Here is a 15,524-nt window from a genome sequence, read left to right on the forward strand (position 1 = left end):
TGCAGCTACTACAGCTAGGCATTTGGTGAATACATGTGGGGCTGTTACCCCAAATGGCAGCACTTTGAACAGATAGTGAAGTCCACTTACCACAAACCGTAGGTATCAGCAATGTGCCAGATGGATTGGTATATGAAATAATGCATCTTTCAAGCCTAGCGCAGTCATGAAGTCACCTTCCTTCAGTAGTGGTATCACATCCTGTAGGACCACCATGTGAAAGTGTTCAGATAGGATGCATTTATTGAGTAGGCGCAAGTCTAGTATCAAAAGGAGCGCCCCATCCTTTTTGGGTATTAGGAGGTATAGGAAGTACAATCCTGGACCCGGATGTTTGAATGGTACAGGTTCTATTGCCCCTTTTTGGAAGAACACTTACTTCTTTCTTCAGTAGGAGTAGGTGTTGAGGACTGCGGGTGTGTCATCTTGATAGGATGTTGGGCGGTTGTTGTTTGAGCTCTAGACAATATCCTTGACTAATGATAAACAAGACCCATTGGTACTATGTTACTTCTGGCCACAATTGGTGGAATTGTTGTAGCCTTTCCACTCCCCAGACAGGTGAAGTGTTATCAGGGGGAATGGTTGGGAAGTCACGGCTTGAGGTTTAAGGCTGCCTTTGAGGGAGTTCCTCTACCTTTTGCCTCTTGACTTATAACCACTGTGGTAATATTCTCTTCCTGATTGTTGGTGGTATTGCTGCTGTTGGTAACTTGGGGTCTCTGGGTGTGTGATTTTTTGGAGGCCCTTCTCCCTTGGTAGGGTAAAAAAAAAACGCTGCTTTTGTGTAGATATTTACCAGGCTCCCATTGACTTGGCTGTTTCCATTTTGATTTTTTTTCTAGTGGTGTGTCAGCCTTTGGACCAAACAGATGTTTGGCCTCAAAGGGCATGTTTAGAATGTGTTGTTGCTCTTTTTTTTAACAGAGTTTTTTTATATAGTGCGAACTTGACCCGAAGGTATTGGGTATCAGAGAGCTTTAAATGGCACCAGTTGCATTACACGAGGAGACATTCATTTTTATTAGGCACAGGGAGATTGTGATTTAACCAGAATCACAGGATGTTCAGCGTCATTGCAGAGACTCGAACCCAGTTCCCTAGATTCGATGTAGACTGCCCTAGCCGTTAGGCCAACTCAACTCCTGATATGCGAAGCCATGCATGCCTACATAGAATTACTGATGAGTTGATTCCTCTGGCCACTGTGTCTGCACTATCCAGAGCACACCGGATTGATGAGATGGATATAAAGTCTACCTTCAACAATTTGATCTTGCCCTTTTTTTCTTACATTGTTATGGGATATGTTGTAATAACTCTTCATTTTCTACCCAGTTTTCCCTGTTGTATCGTGACAAGAGGCCTACTGAATTGGCGATTTGCCAATCATTGGCATGTCCGGTCGCCACCCTTTTCTCTGCTGCGTCAATTTGCTTACTCTCCTTATCAGGAGGTGTAGCTTCCCCTGTGAAGCTGTAGTGACCAATTGGGAGTCCATAGTAGGATGTCCTCTAATATATATTGGGTCTGATGAAGAAGGCCTGTATTTTCTTTCGATCCTTGGGGCAAGTACACTGAATTTGACGTGATCTTTAAAAAAGATCTGTAGATACCTATAGCATCGATCCTATCAGAGGCAAGTGTTGTACTGGCCGTTCCGTTTTGGAAAGCGTTTCCATTAAGAAATCGGTCTCCTCCTCGGTTGTGTGCATTGGTAGCTTATTTAGCTTTGTATAACGCAGTGGTATGAGGAGTCTTCGGGTGGGAGAGCCTTAGTTGATATTGGTGGCCCTATACTGTGTCTGGAAGGACCACATCGTAGTCATCCCCTCAGGTCTGGGTTGTTTTGCACAGGGCTATTGTCACCTCCATCACATTTCAGAGTCGGTGAGGGCGACCTTGTATGAGGAAAAAGAGACTGACTTATTGGGATGGGGCTTGTGGCCCTATGCTCAGTTGGCACCTGTTTGGGTAGTGGCTGTAGCACATCCAATCTTGACCCGCTCTTTTGGATGGTTCTTTGTTGTTTGTTTTGCATTCTTTTGTGTAGACCCTCAAAAACATTGCCGTCTTCGTCTTGTTGAGGGTTGTTATGTGTGGTCTTTGCCTGCTTCTCTGTCACTTTTGTTGATGTTGCTGAAGAAAGCATCTTTGTTTTAGGTGTGGGTGTCAGCAAGGCTTTCTTCGAGTGACTGCACTCCTTAGTCTCTGTTGGAGTGTACGTGCATTTTGTTTCCGATTGGGTCGATGCAGAGAGTTTCTTTTGCTACAATTCCTTATCTGATGCGGAAGCCACTTGCCTGTGTTTTGTCATAATGCTATTTTATTTTGTTTACAGTGCGATGCAGGGGATAGGGCTGAATCCGGCGATTGCAGGATTACTGCGGTCCCCTTCAGTGCGCATGTCAGATTGGCCTCTGGCTACCTACAACCAGCCCGACATGTGCACTGCAGACCCATCAATCCCCCGGCTGTGGATCAGCCGAGGGATTGTTGGCACAGGCCTCCAGCCTCAAAACGAGTGCTGGGTTAGCCTGCTCCTACCAATCCTGGAACTGCTCTCACGCAGTTGAGAGCAGCTCCAGGGGAGATATGCGGCAATATGGGGAGTTTGGCGTGATCACACCACACCATATTTTTTTAAACAGCAGCCACCACTGTAAACTGGAGTTTAAAATTAGTTAACCGTACAAGGGCGCTTTCTACCTTCAAGCATAGAACTAGGTGCTTGATCTGGCATACCTACATTGCTCCTCCGGTATTAAAGTAACATTTTCCTCTTTGATACGTACTACGCGAAAAGGTATGCATTCTATCTCACAATTCGCTTTCTTGCACAGATTTGGTAAGTGCGGTGGACATGTAGTCTGGCAATACATTTCTGAATATACAACAACTCTTCTGGAAAGGAGACCACCTGGTAGCATAATGTACATATTTCAAGAGATACAATTCACATTATTAAAATGCAGGTACCTGGAATGGTTTGCCACATTCAAATGGAAACTTGGGAGCTTGCCTTTCTTCGGATCCCCAGCGATCTTTTATCAGGGAGTTACGCACAACAACTTTATGGGATTCATCAAAGCGTACATTGAAGTGGAAAGCAATGTCGTTTTGCCTTTTAAAATCAAAGGTGAACCTAAAAAAAAGAGGATTCAATAATTAATAAAATCTGTAGTTAAAAACACAATTTAACTGATCTGTGTTCAGTGACAATGGCACTGTGCCCAGGTTGGTTAAACAAGGAACTTTAGCTACTTTAATAAATACAATTCCATTTACGTAATAAAGAAGAAAGCTTAAAAAAAAAAAATCTCTTTTCCATTTGTTATCAAGTAAATTAAACACAGTATGGCGTTACATCAACAAACAACTGTCCCACAAACCCCCCTCGCATAATTATGGGACAGTCCACTCCTGTCATGGTCTATCCACGAACAGCAAGTTATTGGCGCAGTACACTATTACAGGGGTAAATATAGAACTTTCTCAATTCTAGTGTGGCATTACACCCATCATTTTAATCACAACGCGAGTAGCAATGTTTAGAGGTCGTTTTTGTGTGTCTTAATTCTCGGATCTAGGTGGAAAACTTGAAATGACATTTTTAAGCGTGAACTTTCCACCTCATTTCCCACGGATCAGCTACCAAACCAACTTTTTTTTGGCCAGAATTTTAGTCGAGTTAGCTTTACCCTAAATAAAAGAGGAAGGTAAGATTTTTTAGGAATTCGCAGAAACGCGAGTACTAACACGTTTAACTATTTCTGCATAATGAAATAAAACGGATGCACACACTGCATGCGGAAATGTGATGCAAAATTGCATTTGCATTATTCTTCAACAGCGAAATTATTTACCCAGTTGAGAAATCACCTCCCATAGACTCATCAATTTTAGAACAGGTTCCCCTAACTCCACCTATAAACAACGGCGCTCGTGTATGTGACATGTGAAAGCATTTTCATGGTGGTAAACCACCTACAAATGCTTGGACGACCGCAGACTGGTGTTCTCCAACATTTGCTGCTGGATCTACCGAGGAATGCCCACATACCTGCACATATAATTAAATTTGCATACAAACAAGTTGCACCATATTGATGGGCTTTCCGTGTGAGCGAATCCCATTTGGAAAGGCAACAATTCCAACATTCCAGATTTCGGAACTAAGAAAAAGGATTTTGGCTTTGCAAATACATTTTTGGGACGGGCAAATACATTGGTATTTGTAGTATGCAATTTAAAGGCTCATCTTGGAAGAAAATCATATCCTGGATTCCTTCCAGTTAGGTTATTTACCCAGATGTGCTCCTTCAACTACTCTGGTGTATGGCTTGCACAAATTACAATTAGTCTCTTCATCCAGTTGGCGGTTTCGATACACGGCTTTTGAAGCATTGTTAATGGCCTCGGAATCCCTATATAGTCAGGGCACAGGAATTAAGATTTTCCACATATTAATGGATTCGCCTTTTTTGCCATATACTCCAGTAACTGCTGCACATTCCACAGACTAACCCAAAAATAAAATTATAATAAGGTGGATGGTACTCTTAATTGTTTAATACTTTATTCTAGCGTTAAACTGGAACTAATGAGGTGAAACATTTGCCCAGACAGTGTTAATGTGTAAAAATGGCAAAGTTATGAAGTACTACTATCACAAAATGGGACTCATGACTTTCCACAAATTGCCTTTTCTTGCCGTATGATTTAGTCAACATGCCACATAATTTGGTCCTCCCCTGCCACATGATTCTAGTGGCTCTGCCTATAGTGGCTCATCACGTTTGTTGGAAAAGTTACAACGAATTGTTAGACTGTGGGGTTCCTTAGTCTCAGCTCTCTCCCTATTGTAATTTAACATCTATAAAAGTTATTTGCTACTTGTTTTACACCCTAGAGGGTTTGAATTCCAGACCAATATAGAGACGATTTTCAGATTCAACCGTGGGTGGGTGGCCCAACCATCAACTTTGAGATATCAAAATCACTTGGCAGTGTGAGGGGGGGGGGATTTTTTTTTTTGTTGAAGACTTTTTTTTATATAGCGTGAACTCGATCCAAACCCGAAGGTGTCAGAGCGTTATGTGAACACCAGCTGCATTACAGACGGACACGTTAATTTTTTGACTCCGGGAGAATATGTGATCTGGTTCCCCAACTTCAAAGTTGGCCATTCTAACCATTGAGCCACATCCTCTCCCATTCAATTGAAACTTTAAGTAGACAAGACCAAAATAACGTTCTTAGGCCTCAAGCATATGCACGTGTCATCCCACTGTGGTCTAGGTCCTCCCTCCCAGTTCGGTGGTCCAATGAATTTCTGCACTTCAGATGTAACTGGAATGCCGACATGTGCCTTATCAAGCACATTGATCGACAGGCAAGGGAAAACAAGTCTAGGATAGGTTAGCTCCACATGATGCTTTGTTTTCTTCTCAGGGGGTGGAGGTGCTCAAACTCAAGCTTTAATATGATGACATATTGTTGGTGGCATTCAGGATATCACTTGAACAGCCTCCACTGGGTGAAGAAAGAGGCAATCTGACTGATCTTTGGTACGCGGAACAGCTACACAGGACCCAATTAAGCAAAGCGAATTATCCCTCACAAAATCCAGGTACTTGGCTCTGAAAATCTCTCTCCTCAGTTGAATCACAAGTTACGCAGTGACAGAACATGCTCAGTGCCGGGGCTACTAATTGAGCTACTAGAGAATCAATTTTTGACATTCCATAAGAAAAAACTTAAAAAGGAGATGTAACGTTAGTTGTCTGTTCCAATTATGGTTCTATTGATGGTAACTTTCTAGCACCTAGATACGATTTGGTATATGAAGTGTGCAGTGAAAAGTCAATAACATCAGACATGAATGTATTTTGACACCTAAGGTGTGAAAAATGCTATGCGCCTTGTGGTTTGGAGCCTGGATTTATGTAAAAAATGTAGCTTCCATGGGCCCAAAAAATTACCAAGCACGGCTAACGTAATAGGATTGGCGTCTCTATAGTTTAGGCACACAGGAAAATATTACATGGGTGCTCACTGCCCACACACACGCAGACCAACCAACATGTTCATCAATAATTAAATTTCAATTTTAGTGCCAGATTTCGATGTGGACGGCCCATCAACATGGGATTTTTCGCCCTTGGAGTGGTGGGCAAATTGTTTTTTTGTATTTCTACCTAGTCTTACGGCCAAGATATTCCGGACCATAAAGGACTGTTAATAAAATTAAAATAATAATCTGACTGCCCACTCTAAATAGGGTAGACAGTCTGATGGCTTACCTCTGATGGCCTGTACTGAGTCGTTGGATGAAGGTTGATGCAGAAGGAATACATTTTAATCCGTTTGCATAGAACTGGCGAGACCACAAGGCTCAACAAGCATTGGCATAGCCAATAGGTCTCGCCTTTGGGACCTTATATGTTTTTAGCCATGCGACAGTTGATGTTGGTGCACCAAGGACATTGTGCTGCATAATTAAATACTTAGAAGGTCCCAAAAATGAGACCTATTGGCTATGCCAATGCTTGTTATAACTGATTTTCCCTCAGTAGGTACATGATTGGAGCTTCACGTAACCTTTTTGGAAATGGGCAGTAAGCAACAAATAGCAGGTAAGTGAGAAAACACAAGTGATGATGAGATATTAATCCAAATCTGCACAACTCACAAAAAGCAATGAGTACTGTAGAGAAACAATGGTGTGGCAGGTACCAAGTGACACCAGCAGGTAGGAACAAATTTTCCAGTCACTGTCACGTGTGGTGCAGAAATATATGGGAGAGGGACTAACTAACAATGTTGAAGTGTAATGGGGTGCTCAGGTTGAAACTAATGGTATTTGTCCCACTGTGAGCACCTCTAAAATACTGAAAACAGCGAGTCAAAGAATAAAAAGCATGCCATTGACTTTTGTGACCATAAGATCTGGGAGAGTGTCACCCAGAATAAAACAAGCAACGGCAGATGAATAACATTTCTTGATGTCGAAGAAATTGAAGATAAAACAACTCTGCTATAATCTGAAATGTCCCAGACAACGCTGACATAGATGGTCCACCTTAAAAAGCAGAAGAAATGAGAATAAGTGGCTAACATGCAAAAGATCCTAAAACGAGGACAGGCAATGGCCCACCTTCTATTAGTCTGTCAAAATAAGACCATGTCGAATTACGAGAACAAAAGCAAGACTCTGTATTGACAAAAAAAACGAAAAGCTCAATAAGAGACATGGACTGCACTGTGAGTGTAGTCAAGGGATACAAGATTATACACCACAAATCATGTTGCATAGAATAGGCCAAAAGGGTGGATCTTGAGCAATGCCTATATTATACTGCTAAATAAAAAAAAAAATGGTGTTCGATTCCTTCATTGACAATGCATAACCAAAAAACACAAAAAACACATATTAAAATGTTTACCTGAACTTTAAGAAAAAGCCAAACAACTGAAAATAGCCAACCGGTTTCAAGATCACAAATTAAACCAGAACTAAAGAACCCAAACACTTTTTAATAAGCATGAACGCAGAGCATGAACACACATTGTAGATTCAGCCTGGAACAAACAACAGAGACATTATGAAGGAAAGTTCAAACTTTGTCACTGATGCACTCTTTAATCATACGAAATAGAGTTTTAAAATTGAATACATAAATCATGTATTTTTTTTAATATGTTTTTAACGCTTACATTTTCTGTTGAGACATAGAAGGGGATCTGGATGGCTGAATGTGTGTAATGAGCTAAGGCCTTCTTGTGGGCTTGAGAGGGGCCTCCTCTGGTTCAGAGAAGAGATGCCTGCATACTTCAGGCATGGTGAAGGGTGAGGGAGTGGAGAGGGTCGGCAGGGAGAGAGAGTAGAGGCAGGGTGCTCTGAGCTTAAGGGGTGGGAAGGAGTGTTTGATTTGCAACGTGGTTCCTCGTTGTTGTCTTCCTGCTCTCTGCAACGCAACAGCTCGCGAAATTGATGTCACCAGTGAATGCCACAGAACATTTGGACAAGAAAGACAGCCATGTCTGCGACAGCAGGCAGAGCCGCACATGGGGCTCAAAACAAAAACAGGGAAGCCAAGCCGTGCCACAAAGCAAACTAGGGCAGAAATTAATGGAAGCGGAGCGAGAGAATTTCGGTTTCTGTTGTGAGTTGCAAGGGGGAAGGTTTAATCTCAAGTGAAATAAAAACAAATCAAATGAAAGCCCAACGCGACCTATAAGAAATAATGGAAATCGTCAAATGAGGAGCAGAATGGAAAATGTTTCAAGCATCTGCCATTTGTAGACCTGCTTCCTTTTCAGCAGGGCCTGCATTTTGATTTCCCTCTGTCTTGGGACGGCGAGTCCTCTCCTGCGCCCAGGTCACACCGGGCTGCAGTACTGGTCTACAGAGTCTGGAATAAGGACATCATTTTTTTTAAATGAGAAAAACAGCTCAAGATTTCGGCCAAATGGAGGGTTATCGCTAACGAGAGCAGTCAATCTCCTAGAATAACAAGCATTGGTCTACTGATGTGCGCGCCGCAACAGCACGAAAAAGTGAAAGTGAAGTGCGGGCGTGAACAGGGGTTGTGAGCACGCACGTGCATAAGTGAAAGATGGCGCTTGCTTGTGCGCGTAACAGTAAGCTGGTGGCTGCCTTTGGTAGCACTTTTAAAAGCCAGTTACTTAATGTCTCGCAGACCAGCACATGCACGCTGGCTCTAGCGAGACCTAAAAATGGGTAGGCAAACAGTTTGTCAGACAGAGCACTCCGTTGGCACTGCCACAGAGTACCTAGTCACCAAACTCAAAATCGGGCCTTAAGTTTTAATCCAAAAATGTGTGATGTTGAGTGATTCAGGATAAGAGGTTTACAGATTAAGTAAATTTACTCTGCTTTGGGAGTACTGCATATGTGTCTTACATTGGGAAAACGTCCACCTAGGCAAAACCGCGAATTATTGATTTACTAGCTCTATGAGGACTATTTTGAAGTCATCTGCCAATAATGTAGGGGACATGGGAACAAAGACCAGTGCCAATCATTAAGAAAAAAAAGGTTTTTAGGAGAAAGAGGATCATCAAGACAAAATGGTCTACTAGCGGTGGTATGATACAATTAACATTTTTTTAAAAATATTCAGACTACAAATGACTGGGCAATTTAGTTTACCTGCGAGTGTTCTTATTAACTGCACCATTACAAGTAATTAACAAACGTGGCATTATTCCTGATGGCAGTGGCAAGTCGAATGGTATTTTCTGTAAACAAGAGAAGAGCGAGATATTTTAAGTTCGTATTTAAAGGCTTGTTAGAGAAATGCTTTGATTTTATAACAAAATGCATATCACAGTTCTAAGCAGAAGAACCACATTTAACATTCATAAAATACTCTAGGTAAAGGGGGATTTGACAAGTAATAGTAACATCGAAGGACACATTAGCAAAGCCAACAAAGGACACTGGAAAGAATGTACTATTACCTCCTCGTCCTTCCCTCGCTCGCAGCCATTACATTGGAGGACCTCCTGCCTCCCCAGACACCAATCCCATGAAGTCCTAACTAATAAAAAGCCCCCTTTCCCCCCTGTTCTTTTTTTTTTTTTTTCTCCTTACCAGTCGTCGGCAATGGCTGGACCATCGCTGGCCGCCATTTGGATAAGGAAATAATTTGTTTTCTGCATACGTCCATTGGAGCCATGCTGCTACAAGTCAATGGCAATTGCGTATTTTTGAAACCGCCTTTAGGAATCAGGCGGCAAGTGAAGGACATTACAGGAGTACTTTAGAACAGTGCCTTGAGGGAGCGTATACAATAAGCCACGCTGCTGGAGTGTTCTCTACTCCGGGGCAACAGACTTGCAGCAGCGTGGGTGTGACACCTGGATGGAGTCGAGCAGTCTCTTGGCATCTTGGGCAACGCTTCTAGGTTTGCAGAGCTTCCCAATTAAGGCTGTAAGGCCCTATGTGGGACAATATTCATATTTTTAGGCACTAACTATGCACTTAAAAATTGGAGGACATAAGGGTGGCCTCCATTAGTGGTATTGGGTTTGACGTGGGCATTGGAGGAACCCATAGCGCATAGGGAATTTAAAGGAGAGATGTGTGATGCAGGCTTGTTTCAATATTTGTTATTGGCGACAATGTCGGGAAAACATGCTGCAAAGAGGAAGCTGGCTATTTATTCCTAGTCCTCCTTGGTTGATGTCCAAATTCTGGATAAGGGAGCATCTGGAAGCAGGACTTCGGCAGAGCCTTTGGCTCTTTTATCATCTCAGTCTGATGAAAGTGCAAAATAGGATTGAAAGCTACAGTTTCAAAGGCTTTGGCCTCTGCCAGTTCGAAGAAGGGGGGGAGGGGCAAGTCTTCTCGCACTCATTCATCAAATGATTCATCTTCAGACTCTGATCATCTTACTTCTTCAGGGAAATAGCCGAGGAGATACGAGATGTGGGATACCTGATCTAGTGTGCGTCAGAATTTGGGGTTTCCTCATTTTCATCTGGATATGGAGGAGGCTTTGTTTTCCACAGTAATCTAAACCTAGTGCCATGGCGATACCCTTTCATGGTGCAATCAAGGACATGGTGACGTTTGAATGGAAATAAGTGGATAGGTGTCAGTTCCACGGTTTTTGCAAAACTACATACTGGATGCTGATGAGCTGCTTCCCCATAATGTTCAAGTGAATGCTATTTTGGCTACCCTAATCTGCAAGACTTCCATTAACTCTGAAGATTGTGCACCTACTGATCCGGCTGATAAAAAGACTGATGTAGGATTGAAAAAAACTTTTGTGGCAGAAAATCTAGCATTGAAGGCTAGTTTGTGTGCGGCATATACGGCACAGCCTGTTTTTGAAGAGTTTCATCAGGTGGCAGTAGCAATCTAGGAGGGCTAGGAGTGTTTGCTGCTGTTATCTGGCATGGAGCATCAAGCCCGCTTATTGGTCGATATCTCTTTGGATATAGTGGAAGCTACTGCACTGTCTTCAAGGGTTTTGGTGGCAGCCAGGCGTCACCTATGGATGAGGAACTGGAAGGATGAGGCAGTGGAAAAGTCAGCTTTGGTGAGGATTATTTTTCAGGGTAAAATGTTATTTGGCGACCAGCTGGATGACATGACTTTGAAAGCCTTCAAGGACCGAAAACATATCCTTCCTTATAAGGGTAGATAGGACTAAAGAGGTTTTGGGACAAGAGTTCCCAGTTATCTCCCCGTAAGGAGGTCAAGGTATTTTTTACCCATCAGCATAAGTAACAGCCAAGACCATCTGCACCAAAGAAAGTTCTTAAAAAGGGGCCAGTGCAGAAGCGCTCGACAATTACGGGACAATAGGAGATTTCCAAGTTGGAGGGGGGCTGCGCCACTTGGTCGCGGCATGGGAAAGGATGGACACATAGGTACTCCACGTGGTCAGCAATGGACCTGCAGTGGAGTTCTGAAGGATTCCTCCATGCTTCGGCCTCAAGGTGTACCACCTGCCAGCACGGGACCAGAAACACCAGACACTGCTACAAGGGGAAGCACTGTTCGAGAAAAAGGCAATCATTCAGGTCCCTCCAGAAGAAAGAGAAAGGGGTGTATATTAGATTCTATGTTTAGTCCAGAAGGTACCAGGAGATTACAGGCCGATGCTGGATTTAAAATGGTCAATGTTTCGACCCAGACCCTTCCCTTTCGGATGGTGACTCTGCAGTCAATTATTCCTCCGATAAGATCCGGAGATTGGCTGGTGTCCATAGTTTTAGAAGAAGTGCATCTCCCTGTCTCAGTCAAAACCTTGCATCAATTATATTTGCGGTCTGCTCTGGAGTGAGACCACTATACGTTTCAAGTTCTCCCTTATAGGCTCAAATCATTTCTGAGAGCGTTCACCAAAGTACTGGCTCCATTGGTGGCACTTCTGCATTCCAATGGAATTTTTGCATACCCTTCTCTAGAAAACGGATTGGTGCCGGCCCCCATCGGCAGAGGTGCTGTCCCATACAGACAGACTGCTGGATGTGCTTCTTTCTCATGGGTTTCCATATCAATTGGGGAAAGTCTTCAAGCCAGTAACAAGACCTGGTCTTCATTGGGTCACAGTTCCTAACTCTGCTAGATCAGGTGTGTATTCCAGCTGGGAGATGTCCAAGCTTCAGTGTCACATCAGGATTAGGTTGGAACATGACTGCCCAAAGATAGATTCTTGGCTCAGGGTCCAGGGAGGCATGGCATTGACAATCTTCTTATTTCCATGGGCTCGGTTCTATCTCCACAGATTAGTCTCATGGGTTCTTCTCAATTGGGATCCAGGATCACAGGATTTGAAAAGTTCTATTCCTCTCTGCCGATAGTTGAAAGGGGATCTGGCATGGTGGCTTAACGCAGAGAATCTATTGCACGGGGTGATGCTAGATCCTCCCAAACCTGGGATCCTTACCACAGATGCCAGTTTGTCAGGTTGGAAGACTTGAAGAGATGGCTTGCAGGTGCAAGGATGTTGGACCCGCACCAAGGCATGCCATTCCTCAAATTGGAAGGAGCTCAAAGCCGTAAGAAGGGCCATTCTTGTGTTCATCTCCCAGCTGCAGGGGCAGAGCAGTTCTGGTGAGGACAGGCAATGTCACCGCCAAGGTCTATATAAACAGGTGGGGGGGGGGGGGGGGGGGGGGGAACTTGCTCCAGCAGTCTGAACAAGATTTCTCACAAGATGTTTTCCTGGGGTGAGTGTGCCCTCAGAGCCCGAAGAGCACTTCACATTTAGGGATCATGCAATGTGTCAGCCAGTTTGCTCAGTAGGGATATTTCCGCCTCTCAGGAATTTTCCCCTAGATCCATGAGTTTTTTTTTCCACCCAGCTCAGATGTGGAGTCTTCCAGTGGTGGATCTATTTGTCTCATGAAGCAAAGTCAAATTTCAGAGGTTCTGTACCAGAGGAAGGGAGGTGCATGCTTGGGCTACAGACGCTGTCATGTCAGTTGCCAGATTGCCCGATATATTCTTTTCCTCCGTTTCCTCTCATCGGGCCCTTTCTGGGGAGGGTTTAGAAGTTGCGGCAGGGTATTTCTGGTGGCCACAAGCCAACTGGTTTCCTCTGTTGCTGAGGATGCAGAGAGCTGCGGAATGGCCTATGCTACTGGTTTAGTCTCCTCTGCACTTCCCAAATTTTGAGGGTGGAGTCTCCATGGATGCTCCATTCGACGGTCTGGAAGTTGAAAGGAGGGGATTGAGAGTCTGGGTGTTGTGGATGCTTTGTTGGCTATATTGCAAGCTTCTAGGAAATGGTCGACTCAGTGTTCCTATAAACGGCATTGGGGGTTCTTTTTCCAAGGGTGTGCAGTGAAGGGGTTAGCGCCTACGGATGTATGACGTTACAACGCATACTTTTACTCCGCATACCATTACAACGCGGTATTTACAACGAATACCGTTACAACGCATAGCGCTTAGAGGTGCTGGATATTGGTAAGTATAATTTTCTATTCCAACTCCAGTCCCCGTGGACACTAGGGAAGGTGTTGGATAGAAAATTAAACTTATTCCCTATCCTAGAGCGCCCCCCAGCGCAATGCGTTGTAATGGTATGCGTTGTAATGGTCGCGTTGTAGTGGTAGTGCGGAGTAAAAATTGCGTTGTAACAGGTGTATACCACATCTACTTCTGTGAGTTTGCTGGATGTGGACGGTTTGGTGTCACGTCTCTTAAAGGGTCTGTCCAGTTCCTGTCCAGGGTCAGTTAGGCCAGCTCATCCCGGGAATTTAACAGTGGTCTTGGAAGCTTGGAGGTCATCTCCCTTTGAACTTTAAGAGGAGGTAGAGTTGCAGTACTTCACATTTAAGACAGTCTTTATGGTGTGGATTACCGCAGCCAGGAGATTAAAGGAGTTGGGAGCATTTTATTCTAAGTTTCCTTTAGGCAAGGTGTTTCCTGACAGTTGTGTTGGTGACTGCTCCGGCCCTCACTGCCAGAGTCAACCTCTACGTGGGATTGGCATACGTGGCAGCAGGATGGCCTCAAATGTAATGGCTCTAAGAGATGAAACAGGACGCAGAGTAATGCACTTACCGGTAAGTAATTTAGACATTTGCCGTCACCCATATCAACCATGAACTCAAGGTATCCTATTTCTTAATATCACAGAACAATTGTGATCACTGGTTCGCTGACTATTATAGAATATTAGCTGTAAAGTTGCAAAAATACCAGTGCTTAATTTGTGTAGGTGGTTGCAGATGGTGGGCACTGGCACTTCTTTTTGGAACCAGGGCTTCTTTTTCATCATCAGAGGTTAACCCAGAGAAAGACAGAAAGGCAGCAAGGGGAGATGAGAAAGATAGCGACAAACAGAAAGAAGAGAGGAAAAAGAACCCAGAGGGAGATTAAGAGGCAGAGTGGTGGAAGAAAAGGCAGAGTGGTGGAATCAAGACTGGGGAGCCTTGGTATTGGACATCTCGGGCATTCTGCAGTGGAAAACGTTGGCCCCCCCTGCACTTTCTCTTTATTTGTTTTCAAATTAAGCACTGGCATATACAATCGCTGCTTCTGCGGACAGAACAACGCTGAACGGCTAGAAATAAATGTGATCAATTGTAAACAAAATCTAAATTACAAGTGGGAAGTAAATTACACATAGTTTGGTGGATTCCCAATAGATTAAAAAAAACTATTATTTCATGCACAAACAATTCAAGTTCTAAAAAACAAAGACAATGAAAAACATATGCCTTAATGCACAGAAATAAAAATCCCCTGATCATTTACCCTAGCCCCCCTCCTCAGACATTGCAACTGTATGCCAAGAAAGAAGACTTTCATTGACCAACATATATTTATACACTGGATTCCTTAAGTTAAAAGATGAATCTGATACTTTGATTGTAATTACTAAGTTTGTCTTGCTCTCTCGTAGGCTGAACTTTTGTGGAGAGTTCGCTGGGTTTCATTCTGCCTCGATTGGTTAGCTCTAAAGTACGATTACTTGATGGGTCTTCCCTTACCGTGGCTGGGTCTTCCCTTACCGTGGCTGGCCCTTAAGCTGTCCCATCCTTGGATTTTTGCTGGATTCTGTCAGTTCCCTTAATCAATCTAGTCAGCAAAGTTAAGAATGGTGTTCTGGAATAAAAATTAGGGAAACGGAAGAACGGCCCAGCCCAACCCCAGACAAATGGACATACTACCGTCAACCGCTTTTCAGCACGTGTCGTGGGGGTTATCTAAATCTATACTGTCCGAGGGCAGTTATTGGTCCCTGCACACGGTCTAGGGGCACTTGCGGGTGTCGCGCTGCAGAGTGTGTTAACGTTCGAGGTGCGGCATGCTGTTTTTTCAGCGGATACTGTCCCAGGAAATGTGATGGAGCTACACCAGGAGGAGAAGGTTCGCTCAGAGGCTGTTCTGGGGACTCCTGGCATTGGCCGACCGTAAAGTGTAGAAAGCACGCGCAGAAGCAGAAGACACTCGAGTCCGACTCCACTTCACTTCACAACTAGATCCTGCCAACAGGAGACGGGCTGTAGGTCCCATGGAGAGT

General features: G+C 43.8%; 1 protein-coding gene across 1 annotated transcript in view; it reads right to left on the minus strand.

The window, feature by feature from the left end:
* Nucleotides 1–15,524, minus strand: part of LGALS3 (galectin 3) — a 67,458-nt gene that overhangs the window by 9,150 nt on the left and 42,784 nt on the right. The window contains exons 4-5 of the mRNA XM_078687587.1: nt 9,179–9,267; nt 2,980–3,145 (exon numbers count right to left, since the gene is read on the minus strand). Of these exons, the coding sequence (XP_078543713.1) occupies nt 2,980–3,145; nt 9,179–9,267 (255 nt within the window). The remainder of the gene's footprint in view (nt 1–2,979; nt 3,146–9,178; nt 9,268–15,524) is intronic.

The sequence above is a fragment of the Lissotriton helveticus genome, chromosome 4_1, assembly GCF_964261635.1.
Source record: "Lissotriton helveticus chromosome 4_1, aLisHel1.1, whole genome shotgun sequence".
Lineage (NCBI taxonomy): Eukaryota > Metazoa > Chordata > Amphibia > Caudata > Salamandridae > Lissotriton > Lissotriton helveticus.